This window comes from Zootoca vivipara, chromosome 1 (assembly GCF_963506605.1).
Source record: "Zootoca vivipara chromosome 1, rZooViv1.1, whole genome shotgun sequence".
NCBI classification, from domain to species: domain Eukaryota; kingdom Metazoa; phylum Chordata; class Lepidosauria; order Squamata; family Lacertidae; genus Zootoca; species Zootoca vivipara.
In genome coordinates, this window is record NC_083276.1 from 33,122,165 (window position 1) to 33,145,432 (window position 23,268).

The 23,268-nt window shown below is 42.5% G+C and overlaps 2 protein-coding genes across 2 annotated transcripts in view; one reads left to right on the plus strand and one right to left on the minus strand.

The window, feature by feature from the left end:
* SRP54 (signal recognition particle 54) overlaps window positions 1-410 on the minus strand; it is a 41,498-nt gene extending 41,088 nt beyond the window's left edge. The window contains exon 1 of the mRNA XM_035109414.2: window positions 306-410. The gene's annotated coding sequence lies outside the window, so the exon portion shown is untranslated. The remainder of the gene's footprint in view (window positions 1-305) is intronic.
* A 43-nt stretch (window positions 411-453) lies between these two features.
* LOC118082268 (uncharacterized) lies at window positions 454-19,605 on the plus strand. Its single transcript, XM_035109426.2, has 8 exons — window positions 454-676; window positions 8,853-8,974; window positions 10,305-10,443; window positions 10,860-10,981; window positions 12,721-12,831; window positions 13,834-13,940; window positions 18,546-18,636; window positions 19,317-19,605. The coding sequence occupies exons 1-8, from the start codon at window positions 580-582 to the stop codon at window positions 19,431-19,433; spliced, it is 906 nt and encodes a 301-aa protein (XP_034965317.1). The 5' UTR covers window positions 454-579; the 3' UTR covers window positions 19,434-19,605.
* Window positions 19,606-23,268: the final 3,663 nt, after the last annotated feature.

The following is a 23,268-nucleotide window of genomic DNA, read 5'->3' on the forward strand; positions in this document are numbered from 1 at the left end:
AGCAAGGTGTCCAGATTGCGGGGGTGGGTGGGTGTGGATTCTTTATTGTAAAGCCTTTTTTAACATAGCATTATTTCTATGAAAATGAGCCTATTTAACGCGGTGTTGGCGTATGTTCATTTTAAGTAACTATTTTCATGCTTTTGCCACGCATGATTGGGGGGGAGGTTTCTACTAACTGCACGTGCGAACCAGAAACCGTTGGCGGGGGGGGGTGCACTGCGTGCGTTCCTGTTACCGTATCAGAAAACTTCAGAAAGCGGACCCTTTGCCAACCAGGGGCGTCGGGCGTCACCAGCACGTACCGTAAGGGGCGGGGCTCTGTTATGCCGTGTCTGTCAGCGCCTCGGCGAATATCTCTGCGAGAGCGATTCCTCATTTTCTCCCAGGGCTGGTGAGCATAGCGACTGCTTCGCGCATGCGTCCACCAAGGATGGGTTGTTGTTTTTTACATAAATGGATTCAGCTGACGAACGGAGAGGTCAGAGCCTTTGCTGACGTATCTTGATTCCGCCAGTCAGGATTGTGAAGGGAAGGCGGTCTTCCCGGCGCATGCGCGGTGTTTTCAGTAGGTAAAGCATGGATTTCCCTTCGGCTCGCCAGGCTGTTTTGAACGTGCTGCGGGGTGCGCGTGCGGGGGATCTGCCCCGCCTGCTTCACTGGATGAGAACGACCAGTAAGCAACGTTTCTCCTCGGGTCTTATCAGTTTCTCCACCGGCTGTTTCTCCCTGCGCTTGCATTAAAGTTCTCTTACGAGCGAGACCTGCAACAAAATGTTGCAGCGTGAGGTGTTCTTGTTCAGGAACCCCCCCCCTTCAATCACCCCCAACAATCGGTCAATATTATGGGCCCACTGAGTATGCTTAGTCATCGAATAGCTGTTTGGGGCCGTCTTTCCTCCTTTGCCCCAATTTAGTGTGTTGCTTTGGGTTCCACCAAGCCTAGTGATAGTTTGCATGTTTCATGTTCCCAGTCAGTACACCTCTGTAACCAGGTTGTACAAAGCACAAGGGTCAGGACTGTTTCCTTCATGATCAGATTTCTGTCACAGGCATCTGATGGCTGGCATGAGAAGGGCCATTTACTGGTTTTGGAAGCCAATGCAGACTTAAAAGATCATGTTCTTCGGGCTGCAAAATCTTGTATTTTGAAGGGGAACCTGAAAAATTGGAGGAAGTTTCCTTTTTTATATCAAGATGCTTTCAATATGTTGAATATGTAGCAATACCTGATGGATTTATAACCCTTGGGCAACTTGATCTGTTATTAACAGCCAAAAAGCAAAATTGCATTATCAATTATCTGTGTATGCATTTATTGACCATAACTGCTTATGAGTGCAAGGTATCAATGTTACTTGATTTCCTGTGCTGAAATCACATGTCAAAACACTTCAGACTTACAGTAAGTGTGTGTGTGTTGTTGTTGTTGTTTTAAGCAAAGCACAGACTATAAACCAGGGTAAAGGAACTTGTGGTTCTTCATATATTGTTGGATTACAAACCCCCATCACCCCTGATCATTGGCCATGCTGTCTACGGTTGATGAAAACTGGAAACCTAGCCACATCTGTTCCCCATACTGTACCTGGCATAAACTGCAGGAATAAAGAAAAACTTGTCACATAATTCCTTAATATGCATTTATGAATATAACTAATAATTGAAATTACTCAGCATCAATTAGTGCACATTTGCACTATGGAAAGCCCATTATCTGTTATTTACTTCATCCCTATAGTGATCGTCCTCACAGTTTTGATACCACTGTGTCAGGTTGTTGAAACAGTCATATTCTCTAACACATGTAAAGCTGGTAATGGGTACATTGCTTCCATCTTGAACCTGAAAACAGTTATGGTCAAAGAACATTTGCATTACACCAGGCAGAAGAACAAGGGAGCTGGGAGGTAGCACTTTCTTCCAGGATGAACGTCATGGCAAGAGGAAGACATTTGGCCACAACCACTAACTAAAGTAGTATTGGGGAACATACTGTAGCCCAGGCATCCCCAAACTGCGACCCTCCAGATGTTTTGGCCTACAACTCCGATGATCCCTAGCTAAGAGGACCAGTGGTCAGGGATGGTGGAAATTGTAGCCCAAAACATCTGGAGGGCCGAAGTTTGGGGATGTCTGCTGTATCCTCTTCCCAGAAAATTGTTGTTGTTGTTGTTTAGTTGTTTAGTCATGTCCGACTCTTCGTGACCCAATGGACCAGAGCACGCCAGGCACTCCTGTCTTCCACTGCCTCCCGCAGTTTGGTCAAACTCATGTTCGTAGCTTCGAGAACACTGTCCCAGAAAATACACTGCTCCAACTGTTAGTTTCTTTGGGAGTCTCTGGCCTCTGTTGTTGGCCAAATGAACAGGAATGCATAGTTTGGGTTATCTTAATATAGAGTAGACTTTGAAATCATTTGATAAGATTTTTTTAAATCAAATAGCATTACATGCTGTCATTTTGGATTCATATTATTAGATCAAATAGCCAGCGGGTGATGGATTTGAGCTAAGTACATTGAAAAATATGGAACCATCAACATCAACACAGCCCCTTACTTGTACCTGCTTTCCAGGTGTTCCTCTCTTGCACCCTGATTACAGCTGTTGTGATTTTTTTCTTTGCAGCACTGCCACACAATGGCATTGTGGTGCTGCTATTAAGAATTCTTGGGCGGCTGCATCAGTAACAGTTTGTGACCAGTTTTGCTTAGAAAACACAAAATACTTTTTCCTTTCCCATACATAGTATAAAAGAGGAGTACTATTAAACTTTTACCAAATTACAGAAACCCCATGGTTTTATACCATAATAGAAATAGGCACTGCTATCTTTAGGCAGCTGCTCAGCAACCCTTCCTTCACTGTTGCACAGTTGGTGTGGTCTTCCCACAAACTCTGAGGTGTATGTTGCTAAATTTACTGACGGCTTAAATTCATTGTTCCCATTATCGTACAAATGAGCTCAAATACAGCGGAAATAAAGTTTGGAAACAGCACCCTGAAATCATCAGCAATCTCTCTATTTATTTATAATATTTGCATCCTATCTTTCCTTCATGGAGCTTGAGGAGGTAGCAGATATGATTTTCCATCCTTCCATTTTATCCTCAGAAGAACCCTGTGAAGTAGGTTAGACTAAGAGACAGTAACTGACACATGGCCAGCTTCATGGCTGAAGGGGGGGCGGTTTGAGCCCTGGTCTTAGTCCACCACTTTAACTGCTACACCACACTGGCTGAACAGATACGGTATGAACAAATATTGAACAGACAGGCACTGAATGACTTTAACATCTGTGCTGGGCCTACCTTGGGATGGCCAGCGTAGAACTTCAGGCAACTATGACTACCATGGGACTTGGCCTGTATACTACTGGCCTGTATTCAGCAGGAAAAGCTCTGGATCTGGTCTTTCTTGCTGGGTTAATGATCTGGAATTGAGGGTAATACACCATGTGGTAATACCTGTGGCAGTACCCCAATTGCAGAATTTCCTCTCCCTGGAAACTTGAGTAGCACCAATGCTTTTGGCATTTCAGTTCCAGGAGAAGACCTGGTTGTTTGCCAAAACATTTGTGGACTGTTGGACTGCTGCTGTAATTCTGGGTGTTTTTATGACTGAACTTTTAATGCCATGTTTTTAACCTGCACTTAACTACCTGTAATTGCTCTTGTTTTATGTTGTAACCTGCCTGGAATCACATAATGAATTGCAAGCTAAAAATACATTTAATAAAGGGAATATGTGGGCCACCTCCACTCCCATCTCTGAGACAATGGTAGGTTACCCTTTATCTCAATTTTCTTCTCAAGAAACATTAGGCTTGACTATCAGAAGGTCGGCAGTTCGAATCCCCATGACAGGGTGAGCTCCCGTTGCTCGGTCCCTGCTCCTGCCCTCCTAGCAGTTCGAAAGCACGTCAAAGTGCAAGTAGATAAATAGGTACCGCTCCGGCGGGAAGGTAGACGGCATTTCTGTGCGCTGCTCTGGTTCGCCAGAAGCGGCTTTGTCATGCTAGCCACGTGACCCGGAAGCTGTCTGCGGACAAACGCTGGCTCCCTTGGCCAGAAAAGCAAGATGAGCGCCGCAACACCAGAGTTGTCCGTGACTGGACCTAACGGTCAGGAGTCCCTTTACCTTTACTAGTTTGCACAAGGTCTGTGCATATCTGCTGAGAAGGAAGGCCCATTGAATTCAATGGGTTTTACTCCCAGGTAACTGCAAATGATTACAGTATAAGCAAGACATGTTACAGCTTTAGAGAATGCATTCTGTTTCCTTTCTTTTCACTGAAGGAGAGTTTTACAGCTGATGTATTGGGATCCTTGTTTCAGATTTCAAAATACTGGAGGGCATCTCTGCTATTCACCTGGATTTCGGGTGAGGGAGCACGCCTTTGCTGGAGAGAAAAAAATAGCCTTTGCTTTGTCCTATTGCTTCTCTAGTTAGTGAAGTGGGTGTTTTGCTTGAGCAGCTGCTTGCAAGCAGCAGGGGAAGAACAGGTTGAGGAGAGTAAAGTCATAGGCTGTATGCATGTTGTCACAGTGGCCTGGGTGGGCTACTTCAGAGTAACGACTCCACACTGCTCTGCATTTTATCTTTTTATTGGTGCTGCGTATTTACAGTGCTAAAGGCAATACTATTTACAGAGACACATCTTATCCGCTTGAGTCAGAACCTCCGAATGGCGTTTGGTGCGTTTTTCTCCAACATAACAACTTGGGGAGACCCAGCCTCTTCCCCCTACGTTTTCTGCGCAATTCCAGAGTTGGGGGGATAGGTCTGCCCCCCTTGCTTTCCCCTTCCTGTCCCACCTGGGACGATGGCTCCTCTACCCTGCCTGAGCCTCGGACACCACTTCCTGCTTCCCCACTTGCATCGGAACTCTCCCTGCTTTCCCCTGCGCTCGGGGATGGGCTGGAACTCAGGAGGGGAGGGACTTCGCGATATCCCCTGTCCCTCACACATGTCATATATTTAAAGCATATCACTTTCCCCAAAGAATCGTGGGGACTCCCGGATTTAGGCAGGAAAGCCCATCAAAACCCACCGATACCAGCTATTGCACATAGATGCTGCCCTCATGTTACTGGTCAGCCTACAGTCATGAGCTGGCACCTGGCACGGGGTGGTAGCTAAGCTGAAGGGAGGTGTCCTCTCTATATGTATGTGGCATCTTATTAAAGGTAAAGTACCCCTGGACTGTTAAATGCAGTCAAAGGCGACGATGGGGTGCGGCACTCATGTCGCTTTTCAGGCTGAGGGACCCGGTGTTTGTCCACAGGCAGCTTTCCAGGTCTTGTGGCCAGCATGAATAAACCACTTCTGGTGCAACAGAACACCGTGACAGAAGCCAGCGCACATGGAAACGTCATACCGTCCCGCCACAGCAGTACCTATTTATCTACTTGCACTGGTGTGCTTTTGAACTGCTAGGTTGGCACGAGCTGGGCAAAGCAACAGGAACTCACCCCATTGCACGGATTCGAATTAGCGACCTTCCGATCTGCAAGCCCAAGAGGCTCAGTGGTTTAGATCACAGCGGCACCTGTGTCCCGCTGCATCTTATTACCAGGTGCTGGAAACCAAAGGAGAGTCGAGTGTTGTTGCACTCAGGTCCTGTTATATGGCTTCCCATGGGCGCCTGGTTCCCCACTGTGAGAACAGGATGCTGGGCTAGATGAGCCACTGGACAGATTCAGCAAGTCTGTTACATTATTTTTATTAGGCCTTGTTTTTCTCTGACCCATAAAGGACAACCACAGATTATAAAGGTTTCTTACATGTCTCTGCTTCCACATTCCATCCATGAAAGGCGATTGCTGTCTCCAGAACCAGGTCCAAGGAGCCAACTTGACTCAACTTCTCTTCTTGAGAGAGAGAGGGAGAGAATAAAGCGTGGGTGAATTCTCCCCTTGCTGTGCTCTTCTTGTGGGAGAGAGGTTTAGAAGATATTATTACTTTCTCATAGCAGACTTAGCACAATGGTGATTGCTCCACAGCTGCCCTCATTCACCTTTAAACATTTCCCACAAAATACTTAGGCTAGAATAAATCACAGACACAGCATTGCAAATAAGTGAATATTTTACTCAGAGTTTCAGAAGTTTCAGGAAACAACTCTCCATCTGTTGGCAGTAAAGTAAAGAAGAAAAGGTTCCAAAGGAAAGACATTTGTCTTCTTACACAAATGAATCATGCAGAAGATGCAGGCTGTAAAATTTCTTAAGAGAGATTTTTCATTCATGTGGTTTTTCTTCAGCTGGGAGCCATGTTTGGGTACCAGCTTCTTCGAGGAACACAGAGGTGGGGGGGGGGAGGTGAGGAAGCAACGGCTGCTGGGAGCCTGCTGAGTTCCATCCTTGTTAACTTGGGATCAGAATAACCCTTTCATGCCCATAAGTGTGCGTCAGCAACTGCATATTACTACAACTTGTCCCTGATATTATTTTCTCTTCATGTGGCAGCACTTGTACACCATCCGAGATAGCATTTTATCTCCTGAGTCCAGAGCATTTTAGGTTCTCCAGTGTGTTCTGGTATGAAGGGTGTATGGGAGCTCCTATCAGATTCAAGCCAATTATGGAGGTTTTTGCTGAGCCAAAGGGAAGCATACAGAATGCACCTTCAGTTCAATTATCTTGGTTACTATCTAGCTGGCTGAGGGGTGCATTTTTTTCTGTCAGGGTTTTCCATGTCAGCATGAGGACAGTAAATGTGCATATTCAACTTGGAGTCTGTAACCATTCTTGAAGATCTTGTGGAAGCAGCAAAGAGTCGTTTGCTACCAGAGCACATCTACTGCATCTATATGATTAGACCAGGGGTCAGCAAACTTTTTCAGCAGGGGGCCGGTCCACTGTCCCTCAGACCTTGTGGGGGGCCAGACTATTTTTTAAAAAATGAACGAATTCCTATGCCCCACAAATAACCCAGAGATGCATTTTAAATAAAAAGGACACATTCTACTCATGTAAAAACATGCTGATTCCCGGACCGTTCACGGGCCGGATTTAGAAGGCAAATGGGCTGCATCCGGCCCCCGGGCCTTAGTTTGAGAACCCCTGGATTAGATGGATGGCTAAAGAAAAAGTTAGCTAATTATAGAGTTGCATCCAATTCACAAGGAGCTGCAGCCAGGAAATCCCACTGTGTGGGAACACTTGGGCAATGGCAACATTGGGTATAACCCATGGTTCTTTCTGTAGCCACACAACAGCCACTGAGATAGGAGGGTGCATTTTTTAGCTTATGTGGGATTTCAGCTCTTGCTGGGTTTTGCCTGCCACTTTCATATTGGAGCAACCACAAGGTTTCAAATCCTTTTCTTTCTTTTTCTCCCTTAGGAAAAAAACATCTCCTCAAGATGTTCCTTTAATTGGTAAACTGGATGGGCCTGTATGACGAGTTTTGCAGTGAAATGCTGGCCTCCACCTTCCTTCCCAAAATACTGTAACTACAAATAACAATGCTTGAAACTACTTTGGGGAGTTACTGAGCTAAGAGAAATTGATTTTAAAATAGTCTTAAGGCTGCAGCGTTAAAATTGTGTCATAGCAAACGGTAATTCTATTGTGTCCGAGGTCTAAGTAGCTGGGTGAAAGGAAGTTCTAGTTACAGGTAGGTTGCCATGTTGGTTTGCCGTAGTCAAAACAAAATAAAAAAATTCCTTCCAGTAGCACCTTAGAGACCAACTGAAGAAGTGTGCATGCACATGAAAGCTCATACCAATGACAAACTTAGTTGGTCTCTAAGGTGCTACAGGAAGGAATTTTTTTTATTTTGGGTGAAAGGAAGGTGGCAGTGTTGGTGATGCATCTTCAATCCTAACAGTATTCTTCCTGTGTACAGTTCTAGCCAGTCACTGCGTATCAGCCATGCCCACCTTTAGGATACTGTAAGCTGTTAAGAGATTGAAGCCGGGCATTCCTGACCCCAGTTGACTCTTTTTCTTTTCTAACAAAGAAAAAGAAATGGGGTCACGAAGAGTCGGACACGACTAAACGACTAAACAACAACAACAAACTCTCAGGACCCTGTGGCTATTGAGCATGCATTGCCCTCTCTGGACTTTTTGGGGAAGATTGCCCTCTTAGGTTTTTTCCATTGTCTTTTAAAAGGCTTTTTGTATTTCTGCCTGCCTCTTGTATCTCAGTGGTCTTGTTTTGTCAAGGGAGTTTGCTATTAGAGGCAGTAATTTTAAGGGAAGAAGAGGGTAAGCAATAATACAGAAGCCAGCCTGAGCTGAAAAAGTCACCACGTTGCAGAAAATAGTGCTACAGGGAATAAAATGTATATTAACAGCCTGCAGGTCAAATTCTTAGTTTTGGAGACTTTCTCACATTGATATTTCATACTGTTGAAGATACCTCATAAATGTCACTACTGAGCTATGCTTTCCCTCCATTTTCCATTATTTCCTCAATTACTGTTCCAACAAATCTTTGCTTATACCTTTTTTCAAATATGAAATGTGTTTAAAAATGTACAAGCAAGCGATTGCATGTTTTTGTCCTTCTTCCAATACTTCAAAAGCATCTTTGATGTTTAAAAAGCTAATTGAATGAAATACGATAACTTTGGTGGGAGCAAAGATTGCCGTGTTGGTAGGTTTATACATCTTAAAGTAAATCTTAAAATAACTGAGTGCTTTTTGAAATGTAATGTCATCGGCATGTAAATCTGTCGCCTATAGGGAAAATAAGCAACAAAAGTTGTGCAACAGCTCTTCAAATAAAAATCCTGAACATCTGGAATTGTGTGCAAATCACAGTTGCATTAATACTGTTGATGCCTGATAGTGTCACATGATATTTTATTATTTATATATACATATATATTTTGTAGCTGACTTTGATGAATTCACGTCCAGTAACGATGATATTATTCTCAGAAGTATTGCTGAAGATCTTAGAGATTGTTTGCCAAAAGAGGCCATGCTCAGCTCCGAGCACCTTGCGCTCCAAAAAGTAAGTTTAGCTTTTGACGCCTTCCTGTCCATTAGGACAGTGTCAGATGGCTTAGTGATTTGGGTCCACCACTAGGGCTATCTGGGACTTCTGTCTGATGCAGGTTGCTGAATGACCTGATTGCCGGGGGCATCGGTCTTTAACAGCTCAAGAAAGAGAAGTGCAGGGAATAAACTGCTGAAGAAGTGTCCTTGTGCTGATTGGCCCAGTGTAGGTCAGGTGATGCTTGGTCATGCTTAATCATCTAAGCAGCAAAAACAATAAAACACTACAAAGCATCGATCAACTTTTCAAGTTCCCCAGAATTTTTATTCTACCTAAAAGTTTCCTTGGGTTTTTTCTTTTATACTCTGAAACATATTTCTTCTCCCTCTATTTCACCTATCTATCCTGAATAAGAGTTTTGAAGAACTCAAAAGATTGCTCACTGTGACTTCTGAGTTGACCCTAATAAAAACAGTACACTGCAGTTATTTTTGGATCCCACCTCTCCAAATGAACCAGCATAGCTGGCTGCAATGTTCATTTGTTTGGGGGAAAAATACTGAATTCAGCTGCCTAGGGGGAGCCTAGAATTTCTACTACCTAACAATGGGACCTGGGGTATGAGGGTTACATGTCCTCTGCCTATGGGGGAACTAGTTTTGCTTCCATTGGCTCATCTTAATCAGCTAAAATTACAGTAGTCACTAGCTTTCGTCATATTACTCCACAATTTTTCCCCTTTTGCTGTTTGCTTTACAATGAAGATATATATTCCAGCTAGCACTGATTACCTATTAAGTATTGCACAAGTAAATGCTAGCTAGAATTTACTTATAGCTGCAGAAACTCTGCCACCTTCAAAGTGCATCCTTAGGCAGCAGTGTGGGGTCTCCAAATGAAACGCCCAGCTGTGAATATAACTCATTGTTGTAGCAGTATAATATATAATGACTCCTTTAGACTGAGAAAACATGTTAAATTAGAGGTACAAAATAATGAGGAAACAGGCATTTTAGATCAAGGGTTCCCAGACTGTGGTTTGTGGACCACCAGTGGTCTGAGAGCTTCTCTCGGGTTTTCCATGGTGTGCCTATAAAAATACAGTTAAAATTTATAGAGCAACCAGCACAGTGCATTATTATTGGTTCAATAGACAAGAAGATCATGAAGTGGCCAGCCAAGACCCACGGCAATTTTCAAGTGGTCCTTTGTGAGGGCAGGGAGTTAAGGAACCACTGACTTAGGTGCAGTGGAACACAAAGTATAGGGCTTAAACTGTGTGCAGCCAGTACTGGGGAAAATATGCTGATTAATATACATGTTCAGCTTTATGCTTCTCTTTCAGCTGCAACAGCAAACAAAACCCACGGTCCATATTGATGCTTTCCTTTATGATGATGACTGTATTGACTCACTGTGTGAAGAAGGGAAGATGAGCAGATATTACTGTCTTATGTGTGGCTCTCATCGGACAGCACCATTAGGTAAGTACATAGATGATGTACTTGGAGGCCAAATGACAGCATTGGTCAATGTGTGCCTATGCAGTTAATCCAATTTTTTTCCTAAATAAAATATGGAGTAGCTTCAGGATTCAGTCAGATGTGGAACTATGCTTTTCAGAGTGAGCTGTGGAAGCATCTACAAGTTATTGTGAAATGGGAAATAAGGTGAAAGTCCATAAAAAAAGGGAAATGGGTTTGACTGCATGGTCTCTCTGAGCAAAATTCTAAAGATGTGAATGTAGTGGGGAATATTATTCTCAGCAGACAAGTGGAAAAATGATAATTCTTGTTGGAAAGGTGTTTTAATCCATGTTCTACTAAACATTTGACAGTGGTTGATGATTGTTCCAGAAATGTTTTTTAAAAAACCAAATTGTTTTGCTCTTATTTCCCAGAGTTCATTTCTCATTCATTTTCCATCTCGGAACTGAAGTTTCTCTTTCGGCATGTACTGCCTGATCTGACAGGAAAGGTGGTGGTTGACATTGGTTCCAGACTTGGTGCGGTCCTGTTTGGGGTAAAACCCAGTCCTGGAATTTGTTAACAATTTTCTGTGTTGTATCTTTTTCCTGTTCTTGGTGGTTATTCTATTCTTCTGTGCTATGTGTTGTCCTGCAGATATGCTGTTTAATGTTATAACGCTACCTTGCTCAAAATTAGGCATCCCCAAACTTCGGCCCTCCAGATGTTTTGGACTACAATTCCCATCTTCCCTGACCACTGGTCTTGCTAGCTAGGGATCATGGGAGTTGTAGGCCAAAACATCTGGAGGGCTGCAGTTTGGGGATGCCTGCTCAAAATCTTGCTCACAACATGAGTAGTGTATTACTGGAAATCTTACTCCAAACCCAGATGTGATATGACTACATTCTCTTCTCTAAGCCAGAAAGACACGGGTGCAATGGCATATTACAGCCACTTTTTTATTATAAATGCCCAGTAAGTCTTTGGATAAGGAGGGGGGTTGGGCTGGTGATCCTTTCTTTGAGTTTTGGGCAAATCCAGCTCAGGTTTCTTTATCCCACTCAATAGTTAAAATCATTGTTTCAGCAGTTTATAGGAAATAGATATCAGGAAGCCATTGCTCAGGTTTGGTTTTGCAGTCACGTTTTGCTTCACCGTAAAGTTGACATCTGTGTATAATTTTGGTTTTCAAACTTTGTGTGTGCCTTCCTAGGCCTACAGCCTTAGGGAAGGGCTGGAATTCAATAGTGGAGCACAGGCCTCAGACACTGAACAGCTTCTGCAAGGCAGTGTAGATACTTCGAATGACCCAAGACAGCCTCATATTTTACTGTAATATGTTCCCCTTGTTACCAAGAAAAATCAGCAGTTGCTTACCTAGCTAAACTCAGTTCTTTGGTTACTGTTGTTGTATTATCTTATGGTTTGATTGACTGACATTGATCCCTTTAGTGCTCCTTCAGATTTAGGAAGGCAGGATAAAACCCCCTTAATAAATAAAGAAAGAAAGAAAAGAAAAGCATAGGACCATAGCATTTTATCAAAAGGTCTTAAGGAGCTCTATAAAAAAATATTAGGCTGCCCCCATTGGCATAATCTTGATCAGGAAAGGGAGCTTTTTTCCCTTGGAATACCTTAGATGCTCTGACCACTTGTATAAAGGATCCAGTTATTTCTTGGCATTACTTTATTTCCTGGAATAACAAATGAAGTAGATGCGGTGTCAATTTTTGCTAATTTTTTCCTGAATTAGGAACACTTGTTAACGTTTAGAAAGCTGAATCACTTTATGGTGTTAAAAATGGAATACATCCTCCAGATAAAGCATAACTCATACTTTTAAAAATAGTTCTTTTCATCATATTCTTTGCTACTATTTATAAAAGTGGCAATCTGCCATATTTAATCTGAATAGACTGTTTTTCTAGCCAGATGGTTAAGAGTTTCAGAAAGCTGTAATAGTTATCATTTAGGGACATCTTAATATGTGGGTTTCTAGCATTTGTCATGTTAAAGCCATATAAGTTGATCAAGCCTCTTGTGAAACATTTATTCTAATTTATAAGATAAATTATTATGGCGGGATAGACTTTGTATTGTTGGGCTAAACACTATTTTGAGCACTTGCTACCAAGCCCTCTGGAACAGGGCCTGAAACTTTCAAAGATTCTTACAATTTCATCATATATATATATATATATATATATATATATATATATATATATATATTTCGGTGAAGCTTAATATTTCACTTCAGTCCACCTATATATCCTACACTGGCTTTTCTTTTAGGGCTACTTTTATAGCTCAGCGTCTCAGATCTATGGTGTTGAAATGAATGCAGACTTTTGCCGGTTGCAGGAAGTTATCGTTGCAAAATACCAACTTCATGGAAGAATAAAGGTAGTAACATATTTCTTAGTTTGTTTTATTTACAGAGAGATTTTGAACTAGCAAGTCAGTATTCATGGAAAAATAATGTCATCGGAGTTGCAGAATCTTTGCAGTCGTACAAATACCTGGTAGGAAACCTTAAATAGTTGAAGTTTGTAAATGATTATGACTGAAACCATCATGTGATTCAAACCAACTCCATAGCAGCCTGTACATTCCGCTCTAGAGTTAAACGGAGGCTGGAGGATATTCAATATTCATAAAATTGAAACAATTAAAAAGGTTTAAGATGATTTTAAGGTTTTCCCATGACCAACAAGAAAAGAATAATAGTACAGTACCGTATTTAGTATTTGTATAATCAGGTGTTCTAAGCACTTTGTGTGCTATCTTGTGGTACTATGCACAGTATAATTCAATAAGAAAGGTCAGTATTTTTACACCCATATTGCAAATGGGGAGGCTGAGGCCAAGGGTAAGAGGCTTGCTTACGGTCAGGGTCAGGGAACCTCTGGCCTGCGGACCAGCCATGGCCCACCAGGTGTCCCCGTTGGGTCTGTGAGACCATTTTGGACAAGCCAAAACTGCCCAGCAGCTTCCAAATCAGCCAGCAATCAGCTGGTTGGCCGGAGTCTTTAAAGTGCTATGCAAAGCAGGAACCCAGCACAAAGCAGTATCACCCCCCCAATCAGCTGATGAGATGGGAGAGGGAGCACTTCCTTGATCCAGTTGTTCTTGCCACCCTTATTTTTCAGTAGCTGTTTCACTGTAAAGTGAAGCAGCTGCTGAAATGAATTGGTAGGATTCACCAAATGCACATCAGTGGAATCCCTGTGCAAAGCCTTCTGCTTGTGCAACACGACCTTTTCCTACTGTATGCCACTGCGCCTTCAAAAAATGGCTTTTGGGGGGGAGAACCCCCAGAACAGTGGGGGGGGGGCTAATTTCAGTATTTGAGATCATTGCCAGATGATTTTTCATGTTAGAAGCTTACAATTTTTTTCCCTTCAGGTACTTCATGCAGACATTTGTACTCAGGCGTCACTTCTTCAGAATGCTGACGTCGTTGTGATGAATAATGTTTTTGAATATTTCCTTGACAGCTCAGAACAGGCCAGGTAAGATGTGTGTGCCTGAATTTTTTAGAAACTAGGAATACATTCCTGAGGATACAGTTAGACTTACACGTGTTTCTCCTCTTTTAAAAAACTAGAATTGAAATGTATATTTAAGAAAAATGTAAGTTCCCAGACCAGGCATAGGCAAACTCTGCCCTCCAGATGTTTTGAGATTACAATTCCCATTATCACTGACCACTGGTCCTGTTAGCTAGGGATGATAGGAGTTGTAGTCCCAAAGCATCAGGAGGGCCGAGTTTGCCTATGCCTGTTCCAGACTCTCAAACTTAAGTAGTTATTATGAAGCAAGTTGTTTAAGCGATATATGACAGATTTAATGTCAGCTAATAAGGAGTCCCCCCTTCATGGATCAATGCCTTGTCGTGGCGAAGGGGCTTGAATAACTCAGAGAAGCTATGAGCTATGCCATGCAGGGCCACCCAAGATGGACAGGTCAGAGTGGAGAGTTTTGACTAAACGTGATCCACCTGGAGAAGGAACTGGCAAGCCACTCCAGTATCCCTGCCAAGAAAACTCCATGGACAAAGACAACAGGCATATAAAAGTTATGACGCTGGAAGATGAGCCCCTCAGGTCGGAAGGCGTCCAACATGCTACTGAGGAAGAGCGGAGGACAAGTACAAGTAGATTCAGAGCTGATGAAGCGGCTGGGCCAAAGCCGAAAGGACGCTCAGTTGCGGATATGCCTGGAAGTGAAAGGAAAGTCCGATGCTGTAAAGAAAAATATTGCATAGGAACCTGGAATGTAAGAACCATGAATGGAGGTAAGCTGGATGTGGTCAAAAATGAGATGACAAGAATAAATATCGACATCCTGGGCATCAGTGAACTAAAATGGAAGGGAATGGGTGAATTCAGTTCGGGTGACTATCATATCTACTACTGTGGGCAAGAATCCTGTAGAAGAAATGGAGTGGCCCTCATAGTCAACAAAAGAGTGGCAAAAGCTGTGATGGGATGCAATCTCAAAAATGACAGAATGATCTCGATACGAATCCAAGGCAGACCTTTTAACATCACAGTAATCCAAGTTTATGCACCAACTACCGGTGCTGAAGAAAGTGAAATTGACCAATTCTATGAAGACCTACAACACCTTCTAGAAATGACACCAAAGAAGGATGTTCTTCTCATTACAGGGGATTGGAATGCTAAAGTAGGGAATCAAGAGATAAAAGGAACAACTGGCAAGTTTGGCCTTGGAGTTCAAAATGAAGCAGGGCAAAGGCTAATAGAGTTCTGTCAAGAGAACAAGCTGGTCATCACAAACACTCTCTTCCAACAACACAAGAGACGACTCTACACATGGATATCACCAAATGGGCAGCATCGAAATCAGATTGATTATATTCTCTGCAGCCAAAGATGGAGAAGCTCTATACAGTCAGCAAAAACAAGACCTGGAGCTGACTGTAACTCAGATCATCAGCTTCTTATAGCAAAATTCCAGCTTAAACTGAAGAAAGTAGGAAAAACCACTGGGCCAGTAAGATACAATCTGAATCAAATCCCTTATGAATACACAGTGGAAGTGAGGAACAGGTTTAAGGATTTAGATTTGGTGGACAGAGTGCCTGAAGAACTATGGATGGAGGCTCGTAACATTATACAGGAGGCAGCAACGAAAACCATCCCAAGGAAAAGGAAATGCAAGAAAGCAAAATGGCTGTCCAACGAGGCCTTACAAATAGCGGAGGAGAGGAGGCAAGCAAAATGCAAGGGAGATAGGGAAAGATACAGGAAACTGAATGCAGATTTCCAAAAAACAGCAAGGAGAGACAAGAGGGTCTTCTTAAATGAGCAATGCAAAGAAATAGAGGAAAACAATAGAATGGGGAAAACCAGAGATCTGTTCAAGAAAATTGGAGATATGAAAGGAACATTTCGTACAAAGATTACCATAATCAAGGACAAAAGTGGTAAGGACCTAACAGAAGCAGAAGACATCAAGAAGAGGTGGCAAGAATACACAGAGGAATTATACCAGAAAGATATGGAGGTCTCGTACACCCCAGGTAGTGTGGTTGCTGACCTTGAGCCAGACATCTTGGAGAGTGAAGTCAAATGGGCCTTAGAAAGCACTGCTAATAACAAGGCCAGTGGAAGTGATGATATTCCAGCTGAACTATTTAAAATTTTAAAAGATGATGCTGTTAAGGTGCTACACCCAATATGCCAGCAAGTTTGGAAAACTCAGCAATGGCCAGAGGATTGGAGAAGATCAGTCTACATCCCAATTCCAAAGAAGGGCAGTGCCAAAGAATGCTCCAACTACCGCACAATTGCGCTCATTTCACACGCTAGCAAGGTTATGCTTAAAATTCTACAAGGCAGGCTTAGGCAGTATGTGGACCGAGAACTCCCAGAAGTGCAAGCTGGATTTCGAAAGGGCAGAGGAACCAGAGACCAAATAGCAAACATGCGCTGGATTATGGAGAAAGCTAGAGAGTTCCAGAAAAACGTCTACTTCTGCTTCATTGACTATGCAAAAGCCTTTGACTGTGTCGACCACAGCAAACTATGGCAAGTTCTTAAAGAAATGGGAGTGCCTGATCACCTCATCTGTCTCCTGAGAAATCTCTATGTGGGACAAGAAGCTACAGTTAGAACTGGATATGGAACAACTGATTGGTTCAAAATTGGGAAAGGAGTACGACAAGGTTGTATATTGTCTCCCTGCTTATTTAACTTATATGCAGAATTCATCATGCGAAAGGCTGGACTAGATGAATCCCAAGCAGGAATTAAGATTGCCGGAAGAAATATCAACAACCTCAGATATGCAGATGACACAACCTTGATGGCAGAAAGCGAGGAGGAATTAAAGAACCTTTTAATGAGGGTGAAAGAGGAGAGCGCAAAATATGGTCTGAAGCTCAACATCAAAAAAACCAAGATCATGGCCACTGGTCCCATCACCTCCTGGCAAATAGAAGGGGAAGAAATGGAGGCAGTGAGAGATTTTACTTTCTTGGGCTCCTTGATCACTGCAGATGGTGACAGCAGTCACGAAATTAAAAGACGCCTGCTTCTTGGGAGAAAAGCAATGACAAACCTAGACAGCATCTTAAAAAGCAGAGACATCACCTTGCCGACAAAGGTCCGTATAGTTAAAGCTATGGTTTTCCCAGTAGTGATGTATGGAAGTGAGAGCTGGACCATAAAGAAGGCTGATCGCCGAAGAATTGATGCTTTTGAATTATGGTGCTGGAGGAGACTCTTGAGAGTCCCATGGACTGCTAGAAGATCAAACCTATCCATTCTTAAGGAAATCAGCCCTGAGTGCTCCCTGGAAGGACAGATCGTGAAGCTGAGGCTCCAATACTTTGGCCACCTCATGAGAAGAGAAGAATCCTTGGAAAAGACCCTGATGTTGGGAAAGATTGAGGGCACTAGGAGAAGGGGACGACAGAGGACAAGATGGTTGGACAGTGTTCTCGAAGCTACGAACATGAGTTTGACCAAACTACGGGAGGCAGTGGAAGACAGGAGTGCCTGGCGTGCTATGGTCCATGGGGTCACGAAGAGTCGGACACGACTAAACGACTAAACAACAACAACAACAATAAGGAGTCCAGTGGACAATATTAGAAAACCTGGAAACTGATGGTGATCTTATAAATGCAAAAGTAAAAAATGAAAAAAATGAAGCCACCAGGCAGTTAACAACCTATGAGAAAATAATAGTGGGAGAAAACATAGTGGTGTAATGTCTAATTTCATCCATGCACAAAACTGTTACAGAGGTACAATTTTGCACACAGCAAAATTTAAGAAGTTGGTGGGTGGTAAATTGGAATTTAGACATAGAGGAAGAAGAGTGAAACAAATTGTGGACGAAAGCGCCATGCAAATCCCTATCAGCAATGACAAGTGAAAGAGCTCTCAATATTGTAGTTAAACTACAACACCTACGGTACCAGCCCCAAGCAGCATGGCCGGTCCCCCACAGCTGGAAGGCCACAGGTGTCCTAGCAGCAGCTGTCATAACAGTTGCCTCAAATTAGAGCCTCTCTTGTTATGCAGCCTGAGGCTGGGATTGCAGCTATTATTTGGTACAATTCCTGGACCCAATTCCAGGCAATTCAATTAACACATACACTGTGACCCTGGATGACCCATTCCACAATGTTTGGTAAGTCCCACTAACCCTAGAGGCTTTTGGGGATGGGATATAGGGCTGTAGGATGGAAAGGATAAATCCATTGTACTGAGGCGCCTTGTGCTTATGCGGTGGTAGATTCAACCTGTTATTTACATCAGTAATATTTCTTTCTGTATTTTTTCAAGGGTTTACCTTTTCTGTTTTATCAATCTGGTTAATATTATTTCCCACAAACAGTGGGGTATACTCCATAATAATATTGTAATGTAAAATATAGTTGCATATATGTCAGGCGCATATCAAAGAGGCTGTAATGCTCATGCAGGCCAGGCTAAGCTTCTGTGTTTTTCTCTCAAGAGTACAAAGGCCAAATGATGGATGATAATAACTACACTTTGTTGGAACATGTTTGTTTGTACTAAGCAAGTAATTTTCCAGAAGGGTTGCTGCAAGTGAAATCTAAACTTACTTTCCCCTAGATCCTGGGAATTTATCAGGCAAAATGTAAGAAAGAAAGGTTCCTTATTAGTGACGTTGCCAAGCCTTGAGAAATCTCTTTCGGAGCTTCAAGTAAGTATTTATTTTTCAAACTTTTCTGCAGTCAGTCTTTCCTTTTTTTGGAAAAAGCTTTTTTGAGATCTGCAACAGAAGCTCTCCTTGTGTGTCCACCTCCTAGCTTACATAGCTGCCAAGTTTTCCCTTTTCTTGCGAGGAAGCCCATTCAGCATAATGGAATTTCCCTTTAAAAAAGGGATAACTTGGCAGCTATGCCTAGCTTAGTGAGGTTGGTGGTGAGAGAGAGGACCATGGAGGTCCCATGGAGGTCCCATGGCTTCCTGCCAGTAGGTCTCGTATTTGATGCTTTGGGAAGATCTGGGCAGACTGCCTGTTTCTCCCCTCAGGTCCCTAACAAATATACCTGTGAGAAAGAAGGACTGGTGTGGGGGGAAGCAACATGTGTCAATGGCAGAATGAAAATATGATTTTGATCAGCTCACTGAGGGCCACAGTACAATCATTTACAAGGATATAGTTGAGAGAGATAGCAAGGTGTGAATACTACCAATATTGCAGTCCCAAATCCGTCACAAGATATTTAAAAAACTTATGTAACTTGCAGACCTTACCTATGTTAGTCCTACAGCAGAAGAAGTTTTTATTTTGATAACCTTTTATCACCTGTCTTCATCAGTAGTCAAGAAGATGCACTGGAAAGCAGGTGCAAATATGAAATTTTAATTTCTTTTCAGGTGGACATTCAGCTCAGCCAATGGGTGGAAACTCTGCCATTGGACTACGATGTGTTTTTCGAAGAAGTTGCTGATAGAGAAGCACTTGAACAAATTCACTTGTACAGAATTCTCTAATACAAATGTGTACTGATATCGAAATTGCATTGAATTGCAGTTCTACAGTTCTTTTTTTCAAGAATTCTTATTTTTATTCATAATGCAAACACATAAACAATGAGCAATAAGAATAACCCAAACAGAGAGGCATACAAAAGCTCAAATAAAGTTCTTATTTTGATATACTGTATCCATTTTTGTCAATTGAATGAGTCCTTCCATAAAGAGCCATGAGTTGTTGGTGGGGCTGGAGTTGAGTGCGAGGAGGGCACAAATGATATAAAGCTGGACATCCGGTCTACTGCCATTGCTGACCGGCGGGAGAATCTCGAACTCCGAGATTCTCTAGCGCTGTGAAGGAGGGGGGAGCCGCGGGAGCGCCGCGGACCCCCGAAAGAGCTCCAGATCGAGCGTTCTGGAGATGTGGGGACTCAGCAGCACCTTTTTCTGTCTCCTCCGCTCCCCGGTAATCCCTATTAAGGGAGCCGAGAGCAAGCGTGGATACATGGTGCCTTGAGTTAATCTGCTACCCTCGCAACGTGAAGCTCCAAGCCAGCAGCCTGTGGAGCGGTGGATTTTTCCAGATTCAAAGGATTTGAAAACATTGAACACCGTGAGTAAAGGAAAAGGCTTTAAAAAAATTTAATTGAAAAGATTTGGACACGGGAGGAGATTTAAAAAGGAAGTTGATTTTCCCCCATTGAGCGAATTGAGATGCAGTTAACTTGCCCGAAGCTGGGAAGCTGACAATAAGTTTTTAATTACCAAAAATCAGACTTAAAACTTTCCCCCTAAGGCAGGGTAAAGGGGAGAAAGGTTGAACTTCACAAAATCCCTGTAAAGGTTCTTTAATTTGGTCTGGGGAAAGTACCCCTGGAAGCTAGAGTCAGGTCCCTGGAGGGATAAGCGAGCCGCCATTATGACATCACAATAGGATGGAATTTGTTTATCTCTTTGAGGCTGAAAACTGTCAACAGAGCTTCCTGACAGTAAGAGCTGTTTGACAGTGGAATTTGCTGCCAAGGAGTGAGGTGGAGTCTCCTTCTTTGGAGGTATTTAAGCAGAGGCTTGACAGCCATCTGTCAGGAATGCTTTGATGGTGTTTCCTGCTTGGCAGGGGGTTGGACTGGATGGCCCTTGTGGTCTCTTCCAACTCTATGATTCTATGATTTGGTCAGTTTGGGAGTCAAAATGGTTTTAGGACTGTGCTGCTCTAGACATGTGGTTTATATTTTTATGTACGTGTTTGCTTGGTACATTTATGAACATTTATTATTATTATTATTATTATTATTATTATTATTATTATATATTAGACCTAATTTTTTTATTTACACTAGCTTCTCATCTTTAAAACCAGAACTGAAGACAGTTGTTTTAATCGAAAGGTTGGAAGCCTTATACCACAAACAGATCATTCAGATGATGATCTCACTTTTCTGTGCCCATGTTTCATGCATACATGCCTGCTTTTTCAGTCAGTTTATTCTGCTGATTGCCATCCGCACCAGTGGGCAGATCAAATGTTAGCAGCCTTGAGTCACAATTGGCAAAATTTAGGCTTTGGGGGGAGGATGCAATATCAATTTACGTTTAGTTTTATAAATAAAATACTTCCTATTTTTACTTCCTAAAATTTATATACTGCTTGATTGTAAAAAAAAAAAAACACAACTGAAAGCAAGTGGGGAGAAGAATCCCCCTCAAATACAAAGGTCTTGAGCAAGTGCAATAATTACCTAACTAGAACTTGCATAAAAACGATAGAGACCTTCTCTGTGTTCTCCCACATGTACTGTGTGATGTTGACAAAACAGCTCCCTTAGCTAAATTGTTAAAATTCGATTGTGCCATCCACATGTAGAAACTGATGGCTCCCTTGTGTTTTTTGGACTGCCAAAAATAAAACTTCCATACCACAGATGTATAACAGGTTATTTTTAGTCATTACACAGTAAAAGGAAATTGGATAAAAATGTTTTTTAAAAAACATGGCTTTGGATTTTGATATCTACAGTGTTGTGAGCACACTGCAAAAACTTGTGTGTGTGAACAGCTCTAATTCCAAAATAAACTCCCATCTGGAAGCATCCTGATTTTTCCCTTTGAGTCTGATTTTCATGTGACAGTTGGGTGTAGGTTGATTATTGAACTACACTTAAAAGGTGTGGGGAATGTAGGAAGCATGCAAGAACAGGCAAGTGTACATAATCTACACGTGGAAAAAGTAATAAAACATTGGATATTGGCAGAGCTTTCTGAATAGATGGAGGAGACTTTCAGTTTATTCTTCCCATTTTTTATATTCTTAAATGGCTAAGTAAATGCTGTTTTTCTTTTGAATGAGAAGAAGCGACAAAATATATCTTGTAGCTCAGGTATAAGAAGGTGATTGAAACAGTGTTCACATGGATGAAAGATATCCGGACACTTCTTATTAAAGATGAGGCCAAAAGCACAGGCCCAAGTTTACATTATCACAGCCAAGGGCTCTCCCCTGTTGCCCGGGTATCTGTGTGAAGATCCTGCCACAATTTAAGGTGGAGTTCCCTGAAGCAGAGAACTTTCACAACATTGCTTGAGAAACTAGAAACATGAGCCACATCTGCCTTACTCCATAACTGCTTTTAACTAAAGAAGAAGACAGTAACAGATCAATCCCAGCACATATAGTTTAGCGCTTGTACATAACCCAAGCTGTGTTCTTGATTAATGGCTAATAATAATGATAATATTTTGTGCATTACTTGATATCTATTAATTTAATAACCAACAACAAAGACATTGCATTAATCTACTAAGAATCATACTGCAACTTGATTATTTTACTAATCCCTAAAACACAGACATATGTGATTAGGAATTTGTGGGGGCTAGCTCAACACGTATTTCTTGTATTTATTATAATCCTACCACTAGATGGGGACACGGGTGGCACTGTGGGTTAAACCACGGAGTCTAGGGCTTGCCGATCAGAAGGTCTGCGGTTTGAATCCCCTTGAAGGGGTGAGCTCCCGTTGCACAGTCCCTGCTCCTGCCAACCTAGCAATTTAAAAGCATGTCAAAGTGCAAGTAGATAAATAGGTGCCACTACGGCGGGAAGGTAAAGGGCGTTTCTGTGTGCTGCTCTGGTTCGCCAGAAGCGGCTTTGTCATGCTGGCCACATGACCCGGAAGCTGTACGCCAGCTCCCTCGGCCAATAAAGCGAGATGAGCGCTGCAACCCCAGAGTCATCTGCGACTGGACCTAATGGTCAGGTGTCCCTTTACCTTTACCACTAGATGGCATTCAAAACATTAAGGTCCACATTTTCGGAAGCAGCTGCTAGCCTTTGGCTTTAAATGTCATTTGTGGAAGTGGCCTCAAGCTTTCTTTGAGCCTCTAATAAGATGTGGTGCAGCCATCAAGAAATGAATATTGGACTTGACAAGTTTCTTTTTGTTGTGTATTAAAGTAATAGCTCAGCCAAGTATGTATTGTAACATAGAGTTTATTGTATTGTATTACAGAGTTTATTTGAATGTACAAGTTCCAGCGGGAACGTCTATCATTTGCTGGTTCAGGGTGCAGGATTTGGATCCTTTGCCGGATTGGTTTTCGCAGGAGGGAACCCGTGCCATTGGTTCCCGCCAAAATGTATCTTTTCCCTGCTAGTCCTCTGTTATTATATAAGCCCCAGTTTTCCCCATTCTTGTGTTCTGGCTCTTACCTGTTCTTTGAAGTAAAGAGATGCTGTGTGACCAGATCCTTGCCTCCCACTTCTTATCTGCACCGGGCTGAACTCACTGAATACTCACTACACAACACTTTTCTAGCCACTTATGGAGGAAAAGTGGCCTTCTCTACCCCACCT